At 51.4% G+C, this 20,211-nt stretch overlaps 3 protein-coding genes across 3 annotated transcripts; 1 reads left to right on the forward strand and 2 right to left on the reverse strand.

Moving 5' to 3' along the window:
• Window positions 1-639: 639 nt before the first annotated feature.
• LOC128271019 (putative gustatory receptor 28a) lies at window positions 640-2,121 on the forward strand. The gene is made up of 2 exons (XM_053008449.1): window positions 640-1,935; window positions 2,002-2,121. The coding sequence occupies exons 1-2, from the start codon at window positions 640-642 to the stop codon at window positions 2,119-2,121; spliced, it is 1,416 nt and encodes a 471-aa protein (XP_052864409.1).
• Window positions 2,122-2,606: 485 nt separating this feature from the next.
• LOC128271020 (U2 small nuclear ribonucleoprotein auxiliary factor 35 kDa subunit-related protein 2) lies at window positions 2,607-4,570 on the reverse strand. Its single transcript, XM_053008450.1, has 6 exons — window positions 4,545-4,570; window positions 3,905-4,481; window positions 3,583-3,821; window positions 3,419-3,522; window positions 2,964-3,238; window positions 2,607-2,816 (listed from the first exon to the last, which is right to left on the reverse strand). The coding sequence occupies exons 1-6, from the start codon at window positions 4,568-4,570 to the stop codon at window positions 2,607-2,609; spliced, it is 1,431 nt and encodes a 476-aa protein (XP_052864410.1).
• A 1,045-nt stretch (window positions 4,571-5,615) lies between these two features.
• Window positions 5,616-12,009, reverse strand: LOC128269674 (uncharacterized). Its single transcript, XM_053007057.1, has 3 exons — window positions 11,848-12,009; window positions 8,353-8,500; window positions 5,616-6,442 (listed from the first exon to the last, which is right to left on the reverse strand). The coding sequence occupies exons 2-3, from the start codon at window positions 8,498-8,500 to the stop codon at window positions 5,880-5,882; spliced, it is 711 nt and encodes a 236-aa protein (XP_052863017.1). The 5' UTR covers window positions 11,848-12,009; the 3' UTR covers window positions 5,616-5,879.
• Window positions 12,010-20,211: the final 8,202 nt, after the last annotated feature.

Genomic DNA, 20,211 nt, shown 5'->3' on the forward strand with positions numbered 1-20,211 from the left:
GTAAAGCGCTTAAAGCACAGCTACTCCACCCGAAAGATATCGTTAACTTGGCCGTAATCGAGTGACCCGGCTGGCTGGGTCCTGTTGATCCTGTCCTGCCGTTCCGTTAACGCCGAAAGTTCTACTATCGCCGGTTCGATGTTTACCCAATCGCGAGCTGTTTACACGGCGCGCGCCATGAACTCGAAGGACAACAAATTCCAACACTCACGCCGCTGCACCCCGTGCGCCACGAGCGGCTTGATTACATTCCCATTTTCCGGTCGATGCATGTGTGGTTTAGTGTGCCCATTAAACACGGGCCCGAGTGCCTCGCCCTGCTAAAACGCGACATCCGCAGTCTCACGCACTGTGTCCGCCCGCGTGTGTCTACTTACCACGAACGAAACGGAAAGTAGTTTTCCCCTGCCACGCCTGGCGCATGACGGCAGGAAAATTGGTCTCGTGGACCACACGTTTGCGGTGAACGTGAGGTCGGAACTCTCTTAGGTCCGCGGAAACTGGCGCGGCATTTAATGATGCTATTGATATTCCTGTCGGAACGAAGTGTCACGATGTTTTCCCCGTGGTGTACTAAAGGAGGTCGTAAAGGGCTAAGTAACGACCGCTAGGGACGTGTCGCTGGTGTCAGTTTGCAAAATGAAGCCGACGGGAGTGCATCCGGAGCGCAAAAGCTGGACCAACATCATGTTCTTCGGTTCGCTCACCGCCATGATAACGCAAAGTTTGCGCACCTTCCTCAACCCGAAGGACTTCTACGCAGCCCAGCGGCCGGTGCTGCGTATCTCGTTCCTGGTCGGCATGACGCCGTTCACGGTTGTGAAAGGACCGACGGAGCTGATGCTGCTACGGTGCACCCCGTTCGGGTACATCAACTCCAGCCTGCACGTTATCCTGTTCTGCAGCTGCTACGTGAACGCGCTGCTAAAGGGCGAAACCATCACGCGGTTCTTCTTCCGCACCGACATCAGCACGCTGGGAGACGTGCTTCAGTTCACGATCGGCATCACGGCGCTCATTATGACGTTCTTCTGCAGTCTCTTCCAGCGCAACAAGTTGATCAAATCGTTCCACGCGCTGGCTAGCATCGATCGGCGGTTTAAAGAGATCGGCATGGAGACCAACTACAAGAGCACTTTGCACTACAATCTGCTGGTAATGTGCGCCAAAGTGATCATAACGACGCTCTATCTGGTCGTGTGCTTGGCCGTGTTCATCAGTTCGAGCACTTACCCGAGCGTTACGACGTGGCTGGCCTTTTTGATGCCGTACTTCATGATGTCGATGGTGGTCGTGGTGTTTCTGTGCTTCGTCAACCAAACCAAACACCGGTTCCATCTGCTGAACAAGGTGCTGAAGCATCTGCGGCAGGCGGCGCTCGAGAAGCGACACTCGCCCGAACGGCGACCCAGCTACTGGCACGCGATCAAGATCCAGCGGCCGCTCGGTATCGCGTCCACCTACAGCAACAACGACAAATCGATGCCGGACGTCGTGTCCACCGTGGCCGAGATTCAGGACGCACTGTGTGAGGCGTGCAGCTATGCGCAGGACTATTTCACCATACAGATGCTAACGATCGTTACGGTCGTGTTCCTGATTGTCCTCTTCAACTCGTACTACGTGCTGGATGCGGTCATCGGAACTACGTCGCACGATACGCCCTTCTCCAAGGGACAGTTTGCGCTGTTCTTCCTCTGCCAGGCGATGGTGTACGGGAGCGGAGTGTTTAACATCGTGTACGGAAGTAGTTCGATGATGGCCGAGAACGACAACATTGGAGTGAATGTGCACAAACTGCTCAACGTGACCAGCGGACCGGAAAGCCACGAACTGGCGACCAAACTGATGCACCTGTCCCAGCAAATGGTACACCGGAGGGTACGCTTCACGGCCTGCGGACTGTTTAGCCTGGACTTTACACTCATCTTCACGGTACGTACGACCCTGCGGAGGATCCATATGGGCGGGCTAATGGTTAATGGTGTCCCCCTTTCACAGCTGGTTGGGGCGGCGACCACGTACTTGGTCATTCTCGTGCAGTACCAGCTAAGTATGGACGATACCCGGCACGAAACCATAGCCAGAGCATTCCTGGGCAACGAAACGTGGATCTCATAGACGAAGGGCACACACTTCACATTAAGTTTACTTAAGTTTACAGCAAATAAAGCATTGTTCCTTAAAATTGCACCTAATCGCTGTTCTTCAATAGATTTGTTGTAACGATTTTCTGGAACTATTAAAACGTGTAGGTTAATGTTATGCGTGTGTATCGACAATGGTGTCTGTCCGGACAGAAAGCAACGTCGACACGCGTTCTGGAAAATTGAGCGCAAAATGCCGCTCACCATATCGTCGTGCATACATTTGCATTTCAGAGCACCAATTTAGACAGCACGTGCGTTCGATGGCTGGATTTGTGGTTCCCGGGAAAACATTTTGTATCACGTAGCTCTAAGGAAATGGGCTCATGTTCGAATAACGTGAACAGAGTAATTTATTGACACGATAACTACAAAACTATTTACATTGCTTTCCTTACAAATAAGGCCCTGTCGGTGATTGGAGATGATACAAAACTCATTCTTTGGCGTGTGGATAGTCTAACGACATCGAGATCGTCGCGATCTAGAGGGAGATCGACTTTTCTTCCGTTTCGACTTTCTTGAGGAACGTGATGAGCTCTGACTACGGCTCCTGGTGCGTTCCCGACTGCGCCTGCCGTTACGTTTCTCTTTTTTGGCTTCTCGTTTCTTCGGACTACGGCTACGCTCGCGGCTTCTCCGTTTTTTATCACGTTTGCTTGTCGTTGACTTTTCACGACACTCTTTACTAGGGCGTCGTTTGGGGCTAGCGACTTTGGCTTCGATTGGGACGTCTCTGTTCGTGTCCTCTAAACCATCGGTGCCGGCGATCCTCCGCCCGTCCACTTCGGGCGATTCTGACCAGCGCCAATGGGCACTGTTCCTTGCCCTTTGCGAGCTGCTGGCCGTAATTTCATCCCAACTCCTGGAACGAAAATCAACTCTCTTTACATCACACTTCATCGGGATAGGAAAAATTTCGGACGCGTACTTTTTGCTCAGTGGCGTCGCTGGAACCGTTGCGGCAGCTTCCCTGCGCACCGATCTGCTTTCTCGGAAGTGATCGTAGCGGTAGCGATCGTCTGGATTCTTGAAAATGTGCAAAAAATTGCAACCAGGTCCTTTCTGGCAGCGTCTCATCTCGGAAAGTCCTGCAAGTTCGAGCCCATAGGTTGTTGTTGGTTAATTCGTGGCACAAATCCAGCCTGAATCTAGACCAGATGGGGTTCTTGGGTTAAGGATAATAGAGCAGCGACACACTGTATTATTTCCCAACATTATCCCCCCGCTTCCGTTTTACAAAAGGATACATTCACCCCGCTAGCATTTACCACAGACCGCGGCCGGCCACACGATTGGATTCCGGAACTCCACGCGTAGCTGCTTCTTGGCGTAGAATCGACCATTCATCCGTAGATAAGCGGCAGCAGCATTTCTGTGCGCGGACAACAATTATTAGCTGGGAACTAAGGAATATAACTGATATACAACACACCTCATGTGTTCAAATTCTATGTACACATTTCCTCTCAGGTGAACACCGCTATTCCGGCAGACAAAGATGTGCCGGATGCTACCAAACTTCTCGAACTCTTCGACGATGTCGCGGAAAAAGTCCGCAAAACTGCTTCTCAGATCTTCTTCGTCAAACTCCAGCCGAACATCGAGCCCATACTCGGCGTGCACGGTACGTTCCAGGGCGGGATGGTTGAAAAAATTCACAATCAACAGAATCTGTCCGGGTCCAGGAGTTCAAAGAGGTAATAGTTAGCAAATTGTTTCGCTTCCAAGTGATGTCCCTTCCATCACTAGCTCACCTTGCTCAATCCGGGTGTTGGATGATTTTCGGCACACCGTACACCGAACCGACATGCTCCGGTCTTTGAAAAGAACCTACAATCCGTCGTCTCACTACGACTGTTATAAACCGCCCGTAATTCGTCGAGATCGTGAATGATGCCCGTGGCTGCAAACTGTTCGAGCCTATGCTGCCGCTCGACTAGCATCTGTCGAAGTTCCTGTTGCTGTCGGATGCGCTCTGCTTTCGCCTCTCGTACTTTACGTTCCATTTCCTCGTATTCCTTGCGAATGCGTTCCCGTTTGGCGTGTTCCACACGTTGTTCTTCCTCCATCCGACGGCGAGTTTCGGCAAACTTTAGCTGTGCCTTCCGTTCGTTCTCCAACCAAATGGCATTCCGCAGTGCGCGTTCCAATTCTTCACGGCCTTCGGCTTCTCGTTCTAAGCGCTCCTTTTCCGCCATATACTGTTGATGTTGCGGATCGGCTTGTTTCACTGCTTCCTGTTCCGCCTCCAGTTGGTCCCGCTCTTGGGCCAGCTTCTGACGCCTCAGTTTGCGGCGTCTCTTTTTCCACAGCTTGCGCCATTCTGTTCGTCTGTAAGTAGGGATGCACCGTTAGAAAAGGTATTGTTGGAACACATTTACATGGTTTGGTTACTTTAATTTGCCACCCACTAAATCCATTTGGGCAGAAGTGGTTTTTGTTTTCGTCAATAAACTCATTTCGAGCGCGAGAAATTGTTAAATTGCCGGCGCGGTTTGACATTCCCGTCAGTGTCAGTGAGGCAACGTAAGTGGGCTAACTTCACGCACATGCTTCGAACACCAAATTGCAGCAATCTAGGCGCATTTGCAACGCCGGGTCGAAATGTTTTTGACAAATGTTTGGTTTGGAAATGTTTTGGTTTATCTTGGCTCTAACAGTCATTGATACTCTGTCCTCTTTATCTTCCAACAATCCCAAATCCGTACCAGTGCCTTAGCAGCCCTGTGGCCAACGCTAGCGATGAAAAATTAGCAAATCTTCCGACTACTCTGAAAGGGCCGGCCGGGATATCAGGCAAACCTTATTTCTTATGTTTAGTATATCTCAGTCTAGGATTCAGTTGAATCAGAATACTGATACAAAAAAGGCTCTTCGAGCCAAGCACAGGCCGTTGACCTAATTTTGGCTTAAGATTAAAAAAGAAAAAAAAACATATTTTGATCTAACTAGCCGGAGGATCATTTATTTTTCACATCTCTCGCCTTCACTCTAAGTAACGAATCGTCTGCAGACGTGTCCCAATTTCTCTAAATGCCGATGTTCTAGGTGTATGGGACCAGTGGCGAGACGATATATCTTTCTATATCAGCATAAGAATTTGTTATCACTTTTGGCCCAGTTTATCGCTACGTCAACCTAGATTCTTCCTCGGTGGACCCAAAATCGCCCTCTCAAACGAACGTTTCAGTCTAGATGTTGTTCGGCAGTAAAGAATCATCAAAACCAAACAATTATTTCTTAAAAAGCCTATTTATTCAATAAATATACATTTTGAAAACATTTTGCGATACGTTCCAGCTGTGTAGATGTTGACGTGCTTTTCGTGCTTTGTTGGCGGATGTTGTGCAAAGAAAGGAGAAAAGAATAGAGCTACCGATCTGAAACAACAGGCCGTTGGATCGCGGAGGCTTTGGGTAGGCCTCTTGGCATCTGGGAGCCAACCCAGGAATGTTACATGATGCTGAACGTTTAGCTCTGGAGGTCGCGTTAGGCTTTCTCAGTGAGGACGGATTTGTGAGCTCCTTTTGAGAACTGGTCGAATGTTTTCTGTGTACCATTCCGACTACGAAACGAAGAACCGACGACTACGCTAGGTATGATGAGCAGTATAGTAGCGAACGGGGTGGAGGTTAGGTGGCACTGTTCCTCGAGTAAAGACTGCTGGCAGTTGCGGGGTTTGGGTCGGCTCTGCGTATGTGGGAGGGGGAAGGACAAAGGGCCGGTGCCCTACAGGACGATGCCCGGGTTCGTGGCGGCCACGTAGTTCAGCAGCTCCTCCGAATCCTCGCACACGACCGGCTTCTCGTGGTAGCAGGCCACATCGTGCCAGGCGATGCCATCGTTGTAGACGTTGTTCAGGATCGACAGGCACGACTCGGTCGTCTGGTTGATGTCGAACTCGGCGTTGTCCGGCTGCGGGATCTTCTTGTGGCCCGACTTGCTCCACGGGTTGTATCCCCAGCCGTTCGGGATCTGGTTGGTGGCGTGGATCTTCTCGCGGTTGTTCGACCAGAACCAGCCGTAGATGTTCTTCGGCTCCAGGTCCGAGCGGCCCTCGCAGCCCTTGAAGTCGCACAGACGACCCGCGGTCCAGATGTACGGCACGTCGTTCTGCTGGATCAGCCGGAAGATCAGGTTGTTCTCCTCCTGCGTCTCCACCGACACCAGGTCCATGCAGTACTCGCGGCAAATGTTACGCCCGTCGAGCCAGTCGACCCGCTTGTCTTTCAGTGCCGGCACGTGGGCACTGTAGAAATAGTTGTGTCCGCGGTAGCTAAACTCCTTCGGACCTGCCGGGAAAGTTGGCCGGGAGAGAGAGAGAGAGATCGTCACTAATCGCTAAAGATCACCGCCGAACACGTAATGTTACGTCGCACGCCGCTAAATGTCAGCGCGCGGCTGGAACCGCTGCCGTTCCGTGCCGTGTCCTACAGTCCCCGGTATATCCCCCGGTTGCCCTACGCGGTGGCAATCTGCGCGGTGGTAATCGTTGCGCGAGATATGATCGTGCACTACGCATCGCGCGACACGAATTCCTACGCCAAATCTCGCACCGGAGACCAAGCCGCGCGTTGACGCGAGACCCCCTTTTGCCCCTTCTGCCCCCGGGGTCCTATTCGCTCCCAAATCCATATTTCTCATGTGAAGATGCAAAGTTCAAGTGCTTCATTAATTATTAATGAAGCACCATTTCAGGTTTGCTGATCGTACGGGTCGTCGTGCGTCGTGTGTGTGCGTGTGTGAAGGATTGTTTCAAACGCCACGGTCCCGCACGGCCCCGCACGGCCCCCGGAAATCCGTTCCGCATATCCACACGCGCGCCCCGTTATTGTTTGTTTTGGATTACGCAATCTCCGCTTTATCGATCCGCGCCATCACCAGGTGCTGATGGTTTTCAAATATTCCTCTGTACGATCCGAAAACAATCGCCAACAATCGTTTGCCCCTCACCGCGATGAATGGCCACAGCCACAGTGGAATACTTTTACTCTCGCTCCCCAAAAATCCTGCCAACGGGAGCACTTTCCATTTCGGTTTTCTTCGCCTTTTTGCTACGAAATCTCGGCCGCTGGCGTAATAAGTGGGCCAGCGAGCGATAACTCCGGGTGCACACCCGGTTATTTTGTGGGCCGGCCCGCAAACCCGTCCCGACCCTTTCGTCGTAGTGTCCGTGTTATCACCCGCCGTGTCCCCGGGTCGCGCCGGGTGTGTGTGTGTGTGCACAGGCTGTGCTCGGTCGTTAATGTGGTTCGCACTACAAGAAATTGCCTCACCATCATCCGTTCGACCCGACCGAGTGGCGATGCGATGGTAATGGGGTGGTAAGGTGAGGCTTTGGCCGTTGGAGAGGAAAGAAAAGTCACCACCAGCCAATGGGCCGGCATTAAGAAATCGGTGCTTATTAACACCGACAAATAAAGGTCGAAAGGTAGTGGCGCACTAGCCTTCCCCCCCGGGGCGGTTGGGGCCATCATCCTGGCCAGTACGACTACTACTACTGCTGCTGCTACTGCGCTGCTGACGATTTTACGGCTTAGAAATCACGGCCCTGCCAGCTAGCCAGCCAGCGATCGGTCCGGCTCTTACCCGACCCGACCCGATCTGAATGGGTGCCAATTTATTATGAAATCGCTGCGCTCCGCGACAATGGATCCGCGGATCCATCATGGCGCATGGCGGTGCCCTACCCGTCACATGGACACCCCCCTCGGCCGGCTCGTCTTCGTCGGCCATTCTTGTACGCCAGGGCAATTAACGTCCTGCGTTTTTTGTCCATGCTACGGCGATCGCAACTTGGATCGCTTCGCAGTTCTCAAGGTCTCTCTCACACACGCACACGCACATACACTGGAACCGGTATGGTGTGGTGGTGGTGCTGTCACCAGATTCGCGGTGGCAGAGCCATCTCACCCAAACATCCCCGTGGAAGACGTGGCCGCGCAGAAGAATCACGGCGTGGCCGGCGTCTTCCGGCAACTCCACGAGCGAGAGAAAACAAACCTTCTTCCGAGTCGAACCGTCTCTTTTGAAATCTTCTTGAACATTCTGCCGGTTCGTTGAACCTGCTCGGTTCGATTTTGGTGCCGCAAAACGAAAGACTTCGACGTTTCGATTTCAAGCGACGAACCCCTTATCGATGCGGAATCGTTTTGGGAATTTGTTCGGTGTGCCTTAAGGGGCGTTTTTTCGGGCTACTTACGCGATGCACATTTCGACGGCACGGGCAGCGACAGGAATCGGCCCGGTTTCTGGAGCGGTTGGTTCGGTTTCACCTCGTTAATGGCGGGCTTTGGTTCGGCGAGGCACACGGCGATCAGGGACGCCACCACCAGCAGAAGCAGCTTCATCTGAAACGAGCAGCCAAACAGAGAGAGGGGGGTTGAGGGTTAAGCACTGTGTCCCATTGATTCCCAATCGCCTGCAATCGCCCGCTCAAGGTGATGGCCCCTCTTCAATCGCGGAGCTTCACTTTGTTTCACCGGCGCTAATCCGTTCACGGTCAGGCACGACCCTTGCCGGGCACGACAAGCACGTGTCCCCGCCGGCCGTGATCGCATTTCTAGCCGCGCATCATCAGGGTCGATTATTGTTTGTCACCCTCCGTGGCCCTGACGGGATGGACCGCACACTGAAGGACCGCAAGATCCTCTTGTTCTGGTCGGCGTCCATTGGCCGTGTAGCATACTTTATGCATCAAAAATCTATCGAACAATGCGGAGACAGCCTTGCGTAACCACTTGCGGGCACTGTGCGCAACTGAAGCGGACATCCCGCGGTCGGTGAGCTCGTTTGTTTGGCCAATCTGATGCAATCTCTGATAGCCGGCATAGGTAGCCTTCCCGATTGAGCCACCTAAACGGTAGCAATCGTAACTCGCATCACGAACGGTGGAGCGCTGTGACCGTATGGTGTGATGTGATGTCTTCCCACTTGAAGCTGAATTCTTTGGAACGCAAACAATGGATGTAGGAGAAGGCAGCCGACTACACACACTGCGATGGCGGAGCTTTTCCTTCCACGAAACCCGCAATATCGGGTGTTTCAATCGACTCTATGGCCCGGGGTGGCGTAAACTGTTCTTCCCCAATCGGTCCCAACATCCACGAGTTACGACGGGGGCCGACGGGGAAGGGTCTAATAGAATTGTTAAACAGCAACAGCATGGACAAACACGGTAACAACACGGCCGGCCAGCCTGTGACCCAGCCACCGGCTGCCTGACATCACTTGGTGGCGTGGTACTACAATGGTCCGCCTCACATTCGATCCCGGCACCCCACGATCGATCATTGTTGCGCTCTGGCCCGTGTTGCATATTATTGTTCTTTGCCGCGTTCGCTGTACCAAGAAGCGCACGATCTTCTCGCGGGGTTGCCGGGGTTGCGATCGGTCGGAGCCGATTTCTGGTACCGAACCGCTCGGCGGTACCGCGATTGTTTCGCGCCCGTATATGTCAGCGGCCACCACCAATAAAACACCATTGTTTACTGGCTAATGATGATGGGCGGCTTCATTAGCCCGGCTGCCACCGCGCTCGGTGTTGTTCAGATTAACCTTTCCGAGGCTTCTGGGTGAGCGATCTCGGCGGGCAAAATCTCGTCGCCGTCGCCGCCGCCAAGTGATACGATCGTTGCCGCGGAAGGTTCTGGTGTTGGCCATTAAAAACACCAGCGGCTTGTAACCCGATCTGAAGCTCGATCAACCGTGGGTGCCCTGGTGAACATGATCTTTATCCGCGTGATGCGCTGGCTACTTGCAGTGATCTTTGAGGACTAACATTCGCTGCACCAAGCAGGGAGCCCAGCTAATGAAACGATTCGTTAACTAATCAATAAAGCGTTAACACAAATAGGCCGATTCGAATCCAGGTTATCCAGGTCGTAAAACGGGGCCCATCGCATTGGACCCAACCGCGGTGCGAGGTTATGAAATGTTCACCGCATTGCTCTCGATCACTCGGGGCAGGGTGGTGATTGTCTTTCGAGTTTCACCCTCCCGTTCCCGCTTGCCACTGGCCCCCTGGTGTCGAAGGGGTCGGTGCCATCGGGCCAAAGGTAAAGGCCCCGGCTGTGTCTCTGTAGAGCCCCTCGGTGTGCTGTCTAAAATCGAAGACGAAGTGGTCACACCGTTGGCTTTTGATTGGGCAACACACCGACCACCGAAGATTGCTTCAAAACCATCGAATTAACATATTTGACTACCTCCCCCGGGGGGCTAGGGAGCGCATTGCAGAACGATGATGACGATGGACGGCAGATTTCAAAATATGAAAGGTCCAGCACGCAGCCACTCAGGGCGCTCAAACAATTTGCGGCGCGTTTTTGCTGCCGATCTCCACGTGGAGCTCTTGAAAGCTTGAAAGAGCACTATTAATCTGTCCCCCCCACGGCTGCGCATTCACTGATTCGTCTTCCCGCGGCAGGCAGAGCGTCTTAAGCGATTGTCGTCGCGGCCGGGCGATGTATGTAGCGGGTGTGTTGCCCCGGGATCCTTTCTCTTTGCGCGCGTACGCTTTGGAACATTTCAGAAACACCTACACCGTACTCCATTCGATTTCCTAAAGTAGGGCCCCCCCCCCCCCCCCCGGTTCGTGTGAGATTCGAGAATCGAACATCCTGGACCGGCTTCTCGGGGTCGGGTGCGGGTGCCGGTAATCAACAGCCCAATAAACCGACCACCTGTCAGAGACGGCAGGCAACGATCGGAACGAACCAGTCAGACAGGTTTTTAGCGCAGCCGCTTCGCTCGAAGATTCACTTCTCCCGGGGGCCTCTCCAGGAGCTTCTCCACGTCTGCCTGCGCCGAGGCGCGATCAATCAAAACTAGCGGTGCCAATTTTATCTATAATTTATTGCCAGTTCTCCTAAAATATGTAAATACATTGAAGGACACACTCTGACGGTGGCCAAATGGCACAACGGCGGTTTCTGGTTTCCGTGACAAAACCAAAATGACCCCAGGAGTTTGAGGATATTTTCACAACGGAATCAACTGTGCTCTTATATAAACACGAATTGGGTCTTTTGAGCGAGCGAACGAGCTTCGGAATCAAGTTTTGAATCCGCTCGTTCTCCGATCGCGAAGGCGATCGTAAAGACTTGATCATTAATCTTCACTGGCAACGGCACACGGCACACGGCACGGGCGTTAAGGTCCCGCCAAAGGTGACGCTGCAGCAGCAGCACTTGGAAGATGATACAACCGCTTTTGCAGTGACCCGGACCCGGATCGCTAGCTGCGTTCCGTGTGGCATCGGCGCATCAGCAAACCTTGACTTGACACACCACTACAGCACGCGCTGTAGAACCAATTGCAGCACGAAGCGGGTTGAGGAGCTTCGCCAAGCATTGATCATGTAAAAGATGAGTCAATCCTATCTTTAGGCCAAGCAATTCCGTCCTATCTTGGGATTTAGCAACATGCGACATTCAAAGTGCTAGTTTTGGGAACGCTCAGAACACACTCGAAGGAACAACCGATGATCACTTGGACACTACACCGGCCGACAGAGAGAGAGAAAGATTGAGAGATAGTAAGACACAGTCCATGATCGAATTCGCGCACCGCACCCGCACTGCCATTCCAGTACGCTGGCCACCCTCGGCAAACGCAAAGGCGCAAAACCCGGATCCCACAAAACACTTTCTCCCCCAACGGTCCCAGTCACTCCGTTGTAGGCAGATCACATCCTTACCTTTTTCGCTTTCGCTTTGCTTGCCAACTCTACTGTCCTCTCTACCACTGCAATCGCTTCCGGAACTCAGGAAGATTCAGACTCGACACTCGAGCTGAGCTGTGCTGCGCTGCGCTGCTTTTTTATCTAGATCGGAGGAGCCCCGAACGAAAACAAAAGTGATCCCGCCAGGGTGTTGTGATTTTATAGCTACGCGACGACGACGACCGCCGCCATCCGCGACCGCGACCAACACCACGGGCTCCGGCGAGGCACAAACACACAAACGCGCGAACGGGTTGCCGAACGGTTGGTAGTAGTTGTGTCCGGGCCGGCTCCAGCGGAGAGTGTGCGAAATTTCAAGAAGGGGAGACGCCACAATCACGCCGACTCGCGGAGAACGTTCACCCTACCATGGCACTTCTTTCCTACGAACACCAAAGCGTACGTGTGTGTATACACGCAACACGATCTACCACGTGTGCAGCCCAACTCCCACTTGGGCTTGGGTACGACCGATCGATCGGTGCTTCCCAAGAATCTTCTCGCGGCGCGGTTTCCGACCAGGATCCAACTCATTATCATTATGGTTCATTTTCGGGATGCGTCACCAAGAACCGAACTCCCGGGTTGGGTAATGCTGAGCTACACGGATGTAACCCCCGCCGTCACTCGTCGACCCACCGACTCGACATTCCACAGCCTCGTGCTAATTCGCATTTGGCATGCGCGAATGCGACCCGTGCCACGATCGACCCGATCGTGTGCAATATGGACGACGCATCACACGGTATCACGATCATGGCGGGTTATTGTTTGCAATTTTTATCAACATTTATTACGTCCGATCGGATGCATCCACATCTGGTCCCCGGGCACATGTGTGACGTTCCGCGCGCATCACGTGCCGTGGCGCGATCGGATCGGGTGGCGCGTGCTGTGATTTGGAATTTTAAAACACTTAGACCGTGAAAGGGACGTTCTTAGGGGCCGGCGGGTCGAACCGCCGATAATTACAAGCTGCACACCGAGCCTGAGCCTGACTCACTCAATGTCAACCAATTACCTCCGCTCCGCTTCGCTCCGAAGCGCAGCGCTAGCCAGCTATAGCTCGTGTGATCTTTACGGACCGGATCGATCCATTACTCATCTGCCTGTTGCGGTGTCGGTGCTGCGGTGTGCGTGTGAGTGCGATCCACTCAAAATGGTGTCATCGCGCGTTCTGCGCGTTCGCGGTGCTGCGCGGAATCGATCGATTTTTCTAATTCGACTCGACTGATTGGCATTCGTCACGTGTGCTGCGGGCGCACGAAGAAAGAGCAGTCACGACCACCAGAACCGGGCCGGGACCGTCCGTGTGCATTATCTCATCGAATCGAATATATATTTTTTGCCGAGGATGGAGGATCCGCCATCGACGCGGTGCCATTCGCGGTGGCTGAAAGTCAGGGCTAGGCTCAGGCTCAGGTTACCACCATTTCGGGATCGATACTGCTGGACCACCGAAGGAAGTCGTACGCTGAAGCCTCGCTGAAAAAAACCTTTTCGATGCGTTTTCGCGCAAAAGTGACAGCACGCGTTCCCATTCTACCCCGAATGGTGGCCACCTATCTGTCCGATGGGTGATCGCGAACCACGTCGCTCGCGCGTCGCCTCGTGAAAAGTGATCCATCCGTTACGAGTCCAGTTACCGACCCCGGCTGGAAATGGTCGGCTTCCGATCGAACGGACTGACCCGATGGTCCCCCTCGACCGGTTCGGCCCATCAGCGGGCCATCGTCGGGGTGGTTTCTGTATCTGATGAAAGCCCTTCTTTCTCGGTCGCGGCCTATCCTCATCGGATCCTCAAACGGACCCAAGGGCAGGCAGGCAGGCGCGTTTTGACATTGTTTCATCACGCGCGCCTGATCGAGCGGCGGATGAGCACAGTGTTTCGACACCCGGTTTTGAGGCGCTGCCGATTAGATTGGGCCCCGAGCTGGATTCGTGATAGGGGAATTATGATTACGCGCGTGTTTTGTATGCTTTATCCTTTGACCTGATTATTATTGGAGACGATACGCGTCATGTAAAATAGACATCTTTGGACAGCCATTAATATAGCAACCAGCGGAAGTGGCTGTCTACCAGGTACGACGTGTGTTTTCGCACCGTTCGCTTATCTCGTGGCCTATTAGCGGAGTCGTAACTTCTACAATTTGGACACGCTTCCATGAGCACCTAGAACCGACGGCGGAGAGGACGTTAAAAAATCCCAAGCTTCGTTAAAAACGCACCACAACGTATCGGCTGTGAAGGCTGTCCTGTCTGTCCATCCGACGGGACGCACCGCATCGTTGCGTGCGTTGGGATCGCCGCGTTTGAGAGGCTCTCCAGCTTCAAACGCTGCTTCGTGAGAAACTGCGGTGACACTTCGGTGCACATCCAGCCGGAGCCTGGGCCGCATCGGGCGGCCTCGGTGATCGAGGCCTTGCTTGACAAACTGCCAGTCACTTCTAGCGCGTTGATCGTGTGATCGTGCGTGGAAGACGCGACCGGCACGGTCGCCGAAAGCGGTCGATGATTGGAAGCAAATTAAATGTCTTTACGATAAGTAAACGTTCGGTGCACTGCGACGATAGTGTCACGGTTGGTCACGGTTGAAGTGCCGTGAGTACGGCACACGTACTTTGCCGCCATTGCCTGCTGGCGGCGCGAAGACGACCTTTCGCTACCTTGGCCATCCCCGGTGAGCCCGTGCCGGTAGGTCGTGCTTAATTGCACGTCATATGCCAGTAATTATGGACGAGGTCAATGTCGACGCTTCGTGCACCTCCAGAAGGATCTTCACACGTAAGTGTCAGAATCTTCGGTGGCGGATTTTCGTTTCTCTCTCTCTCTATCTCTCTTTTATATAAGGGTTTGCGTGGCTGAGTTTTTTGTGTGTGGAATCATCAAAACATAGGTGAGGAGCTTAGTTTACGTATACGCTCATCCCGTTTCAAGCACTTCTACTTAGATGACACAACTGCGTTAGGTAAAGGTCAAAAGACTTTTGAGATTCTGCGCCGACAGTACACAGACCAGAACTGGCCGAACCGGATCTGGCAACGTACCGAATCGTCTTGTTCTCTACCTACCGAATAACAGGACAACTGCCGCGAGTTCTGGAAAACTCCCCAGGAGTCGAATATATTATTCCAAAATTAGCTTTTATTGGCCTTCCGTCGGAGTGAATATATTACTCTCGACTCCACGGCATTCCAAACCTCGCACCTCGCCTGTTGCATATCCTGCTGTATCCTGCTGCTCGTAGTGACCGTGCGACATTGGTATGCAAAAACCAAACCATGGACAACAATGCCCACGACGGGGCCATGATTGATGGTCCACATCAAAAGCTTTCTTTACGGAGCCTAGTGGTAACAGACGACGACGTGCCACTCTCGTGAGGAGAAAGTGTCCACCGCCTGCCGATGTTGTCATTTGCGAACGAGATGATTACCGGGACCGGGTTTGCGTGGTGTGTTGGTTGGCACCTGATCGACAAACACATCTGAGGCTACTAATATTGAGCTGAAGGAAATACTATTTAGAATGTGTTTCCTCATAGGCTAATTTAATTTTCAACTTCCACAGGGTCGCGCCGCGCTGCCGCGATCAACTTCGGCGATCGTTTGAGCTTGGGGCATGATCTGGCAGAAACTCCTTCCATTAGACATCGCTGCTAAAACTGCACAAAAATCACACCAAAGGGAATTCCCAAGTGCCCAGGCACGGGAGGAGGGAGAAAATAGGGGAATTAGCATTATTACCCCAAAAGTGGTTCTGTGGAAACAACATTTTTTGTGCCATTCTGCCTGCCACTCAGATTGATTTCCGCCTCCCCGCGCATTAGTGCTAACCTGCCGAAAGTGGCTGTAAAGCGTTGTCCAAAAAGGCAGCCAGCCTCCGCACAGGGCAGCCCGGGTAATGATATAATGGTGCCGGGCAATCTATTAAATCAACATGATTTATTTACCTAGCGTCGTAAAGAAACAACACCATCGACACACGACTCGGCATTCTTCGCCGGAGATCGCGAGACGACCAAGACGACAGGTACCGACAGGGGTCCGCAGGTCCCCCAACGACGCCCAGCAGTGACCGCAGGTGATGCATAGCTGATGGAGCTGTGGTGGCAAGTGTTTGAGCCGAGGCTGATATGATTTACAACAGGAACCGCAAACGTATCGCGCGCGCGCGCGCGAGATGAGACCCACGAGACATCGCTCCGGTCGCCGCTCAGACCGACCCCAAAACCGGTGCTGTAACAATCAAACAATCAATAAAGGGGCCCCATAGCTGTTTGTGTTGGCAGCGGCGACGCGCGCGTTACGCAACCAAAAATACCTGCGCCTGATCGACGGCCGAAGGAGTCTCGGCTTGCCTCGCCCTCGCGGGCTGGCTTCCTTTTTCTGGGGTGCGATTTATGGGCAAGGATCACGTTCGCGAGCTGCTATCAGGTGGCCGGAGGAACAATGGCGTCATCCGTAAATCGTCCCCGCGGTCGTGTGCAGAAACAATTAATAGGTTTTTTTTCGGGTGGGATACTAATCGGACCGGTTCGTTGCATTACTGAGCTGTGCTGTTTGGCGAAAGTACAAGTGTTAAAACGTTCCACGCATCAACGGGTGCAAAATGCATGCAGCGGTTATTCGAGACAGGTTATTCTTCCGCGTACGTCGACGGCGGTTCTCTCGATCGCATAAACCAGACCCGGGGGGCAGTCGGAAGACCCGGGGGGATCTCCGAAAGGTCGATTTGGTTTGCATATTTGACACAACCAAACATGGCGCTGGAAGAGGAAGAGCCATGATTGATAGCGAAGTGTCTGCACAGAAAACCCCCAGCAAATATTAACGGAATAATAACAAATAGCAGCTCACGCAGGTGTTGTTTGGTACTTCGGCGCCATTTTCATCACATTTCGCCGTTACGAGTCGGAAAGGTAAGGTACGGCACAATGGTCGGGATATGATCTTCACTTATGTTGACCCCGGGGAAGGCTGGGCGCAATGTAACGTGGAATCGATGGATGGAACAGTACACACAGCTGCTGGTAGCGCGATGCTGGAACCGAGGCCAGTTTCGCCACGCTGCCTTGCCCAACCCAGCCGTCGTGAGGACTGCAGCACCTCTGTGACCGCTATTCACGTTCGAAGGGGAGAAGGGAACTGCTCGGGACTAACCTTGACTTATTTTCGCACCGTTTTACGGCGTACGGACCGGGTTCGGAGCCGGTTGCGTTTGGGCCTCTGGCGTCGTGGCGCCGCTAAAAACGCATGATAAACAAGACACACTTCGCGCGGCGCGAGATGAGGAGCATCTTCAGCATAACAATGCAAACGTCGGCGGCATGATGACCGTAACCGCCGCCTGTTAAGGGTGCTCGAATATGAATATTACATTTTTCTGATGTCGGCACCATGCGGAGACCGGCTCTGGCTGGAATGCGAAGATGCATCACGCAGCGGCACCACGAACATAAATAGTCATTGGCTTATTATGCTCGTCGGTGACTCGTGTCGCCAGTGGAATACAAATCGAGTCCGAAACGAGCGCCCGAACGGTGCGTAATCGACTGTCGAAGCCGCTGGGTTGCTCTCCGCCATTGCACAAATACCCGTGTCGGCGCGATCAACACGGACAGGCGGACAGGCTCTTGAAGCGGCCGCAGACCACAATGTATCCTCCACCTAACTGCTTCGGTATTGGCTTAAATGCTTAACGACAACCACAAATGAATGTTTCGCGGGCAAAGGCAAAATAGAATTTAAAAAAACTCCGCCACATCAGGTTGGTCAATGAGTGGTGTAGCTAAATTTTCCTACCTGTTTAATTAGTACTCTGGTAAATTAATTAACTGTGGCCCGAGCTTTCTTCTCAACATAATACCAGGACCCAACCATCCGTTTTCTTTGCTTCGATTTTTGTGTTTTGAAAGACTAAGCTTTTAAAACTTGACTTGAGACGTAATGTAACATAAAATGTAGCAAAATTCGGGTTTTTTTCGAACCAAATCGAACCAAATTCTATCACACCGTTCAAAAAGTCCCGGGACTACCATAGAGATGGCGCTAATAATGCAATTCATATACCAGGGTTCGGAAGTACCAACCTTCAGATGAGGTGTGTCAAAATTTGATGTAATTCGAAGCATAACCAAGAAAGCTATAGTGGTTAAAGTGACGCTACTTTTGCAATCCTGAAAAAATGGACCAAAGCGAGTTTCGTGTGTTGATAAAACATTGTTTTCTAATGGGAAAAAACACTGTTGAAGCTCAGAAATGGCTTGAAAAACGTAAACCAGACTCTACTCCGTCGAAACCAACCATTTTTCGGAGGTATGCTGACTTCTATGTGTTCGTGCTGATACAAATGATGCGGAACGTTCGGGTCGGCCAAATGAGGCACTAAATCCAGAAAACACCAAATAAGTATTGAAAATCGTGATGGATGACCGCAAAATGAAAGTGCACGAGATAGCTAAGATAGTGAACATATCAACTGGTAGTGCATTTACTATTTTGCACCAAAAATTGGATATGAAAAAGGTTTTCTCAAAATGGGTGCCGCGTTTGCTCACAATGGAACAAAAGCCACCATGGCACAATTCAATCAAAACGATGATTAACTTCAAAGAATTAGGCTTTCAACTGCTTCCTCATCCGGATCTGGCCTCTAGCGACTACTGGCTCTTTACGGATCTCAAAAAGATGCTCCAGGGAAAAAGATATGGCTCGAATGAGGAGGTGATCGCTGCTACTGAGGGTCATTTTGAGTCAAAAGACAAACCGTTCTACAAACATGAAATTGAAAAGTTAGAGAAGTCTGGAATAATTGTATTACACTTTAAGGAGATTATGTTGATGAATAATTAAGAATTTTGCCGATAAAATGTTGTTTTCATAGTTAGTCCCGGGACTTTTTGAACGATGTGTTACAGGTGGGAGTTTTGGGGAAGAGGAAATGTTCTGATGAATGTTTCACACCCCTCCCGTCTTTACAGAACGAGGCTCCCATACAAAATCTGGGTAAATTTAAGCAAAACTCGGATAGTTTTCAAGCAATTTGAGCCAAAAACAACAAGCGAGTTTTGACATCAACGCATCGGGAAGCGGAAGGGGAAGGGGAAGCCGATCAGACGCCACCGGGAAACCAGATCGTCTGAAATTTAGGAGTAAGGGGGAATGAGGATGAAATAAGGCGTGGCGACGCGCACCGGGAACAGCTAGTTCTACATATTTATATCGATTTCAAGTTTTTATTATTACCTTAAAAGCAACGGAGATATCAAGGGGATAAACAAAAAAATTAAAACATGCGACTTCGATCTAAGACAAAAGAGTAAATATGAAGTAATGTCTCTAGATAAGCTTGAACTTGCACTGTTAATGGAACAGTTAAATTTAACGTTATAATTCCTTTTTCTCTTGTCGCAACGTTGTCTTCGTTATATCCTGTTTTCTATGTTCCATCAAAGACAATGTTTTGTGAACAATCACTTTTATTGTACTGATTGAAACAAATGCTATTTATTCGTTTTATGAATTTTCGAATGATGTGATAGTGCAGATAATGAATGGAACGCTTTTTTACAGATTTTACACATATAAGGCTTTTCACCGGTATGAGTGCGAACGTGAGTTTTGAATGCGGACAACCGTGCAAACTTGGACGGACAATGCGGACACTGATGATGTTGGTCCTTGTTGTGGATTTTTTTATGTCCTGCCAGATTGCTTGAAAACCTGAATGCTTGGTCACATACTTCACATACAAACGGCTTTTCACCGGTATGAGTGCGAATGTGCTCGTTTAACTTATATAACCGTGGAAACTTAGACGGACAATGCGGACACTGATGATGTTGGTCCTTGTTGTGGATTTTCTTATGTTCGGCCAGATTGCTTGAAAACCTGAATGCTTGGTCACATACTTCACACAAAAACGGCTTTTCACCGGTATGCGTGCGAATGTGATCTTTTAAGTGGGATAACCGTGGAAACTTGGACGGACAATGCGGACACTGATTATGTTGGTCCTTGTTGTGGATTTTCTTATGTTGTGCCAGATTGCTTGAAAACCTGAATGCTTGGTCACATACTTCACACAAAAACGGCTTTTCAAGAGTATGAGTGCGGATGTGAACCTTAAACTCTGAAGAAAGCGCAAATTTTGAAGGGCAATGCGGGCACTTATGATCCTTGTTGTGACGCACAGAATGCTTCCGGAGATGTTTGGATGATCTGAAGGATCTGTCACAGGTTTTACACGCATAGGGCGTTTCGTCGATGTGTGTCCGGATGTGAATCTTCAGCTTGCTTGAATGAATATAAGTTGCTGAACAATGAGAGCAATGGT

This window comes from Anopheles cruzii, chromosome 3, assembly GCF_943734635.1.
Source record: "Anopheles cruzii chromosome 3, idAnoCruzAS_RS32_06, whole genome shotgun sequence".
NCBI classification, from domain to species: Eukaryota; Metazoa; Arthropoda; class Insecta; order Diptera; family Culicidae; genus Anopheles; species Anopheles cruzii.

Bases quoted from the DNA above. Each gene is read 5' to 3' on its own strand.
- LOC128271019 (XM_053008449.1), top strand. From the start codon at position 640: ATGAAGCCGACGGGAGTGCATCCGGAGCGCAAAAGCTGGACCAACATC. The intron at 1,936-2,001 runs GTACGTACGACC...CCCCTTTCACAG, and splicing joins ACTTTACACTCATCTTCACG to CTGGTTGGGGCGGCGACCAC.
- LOC128271020 (XM_053008450.1), bottom strand. From the start codon at position 4,570: ATGGATTTAGTGGGTGGCAAATTAAA. The intron at 3,523-3,582 runs GTGTGTTGTATA...GTCCGCGCACAG, and splicing joins ATAGAATTTGAACACATGAG to AAATGCTGCTGCCGCTTATC. The intron at 3,239-3,418 runs GTAAATGCTAGC...TCGAACTTGCAG, and splicing joins GTGGCCGGCCGCGGTCTGTG to GACTTTCCGAGATGAGACGC.
- LOC128269674 (XM_053007057.1), bottom strand. From the start codon at position 8,500: ATGAAGCTGCTTCTGCTGGTGGTGGCGTCCCTGATCGCCGTGTGCCTC. The intron at 6,443-8,352 runs GTAAGTAGCCCG...CTTTCCCGGCAG, and splicing joins GCCGTCGAAATGTGCATCGC to GTCCGAAGGAGTTTAGCTAC.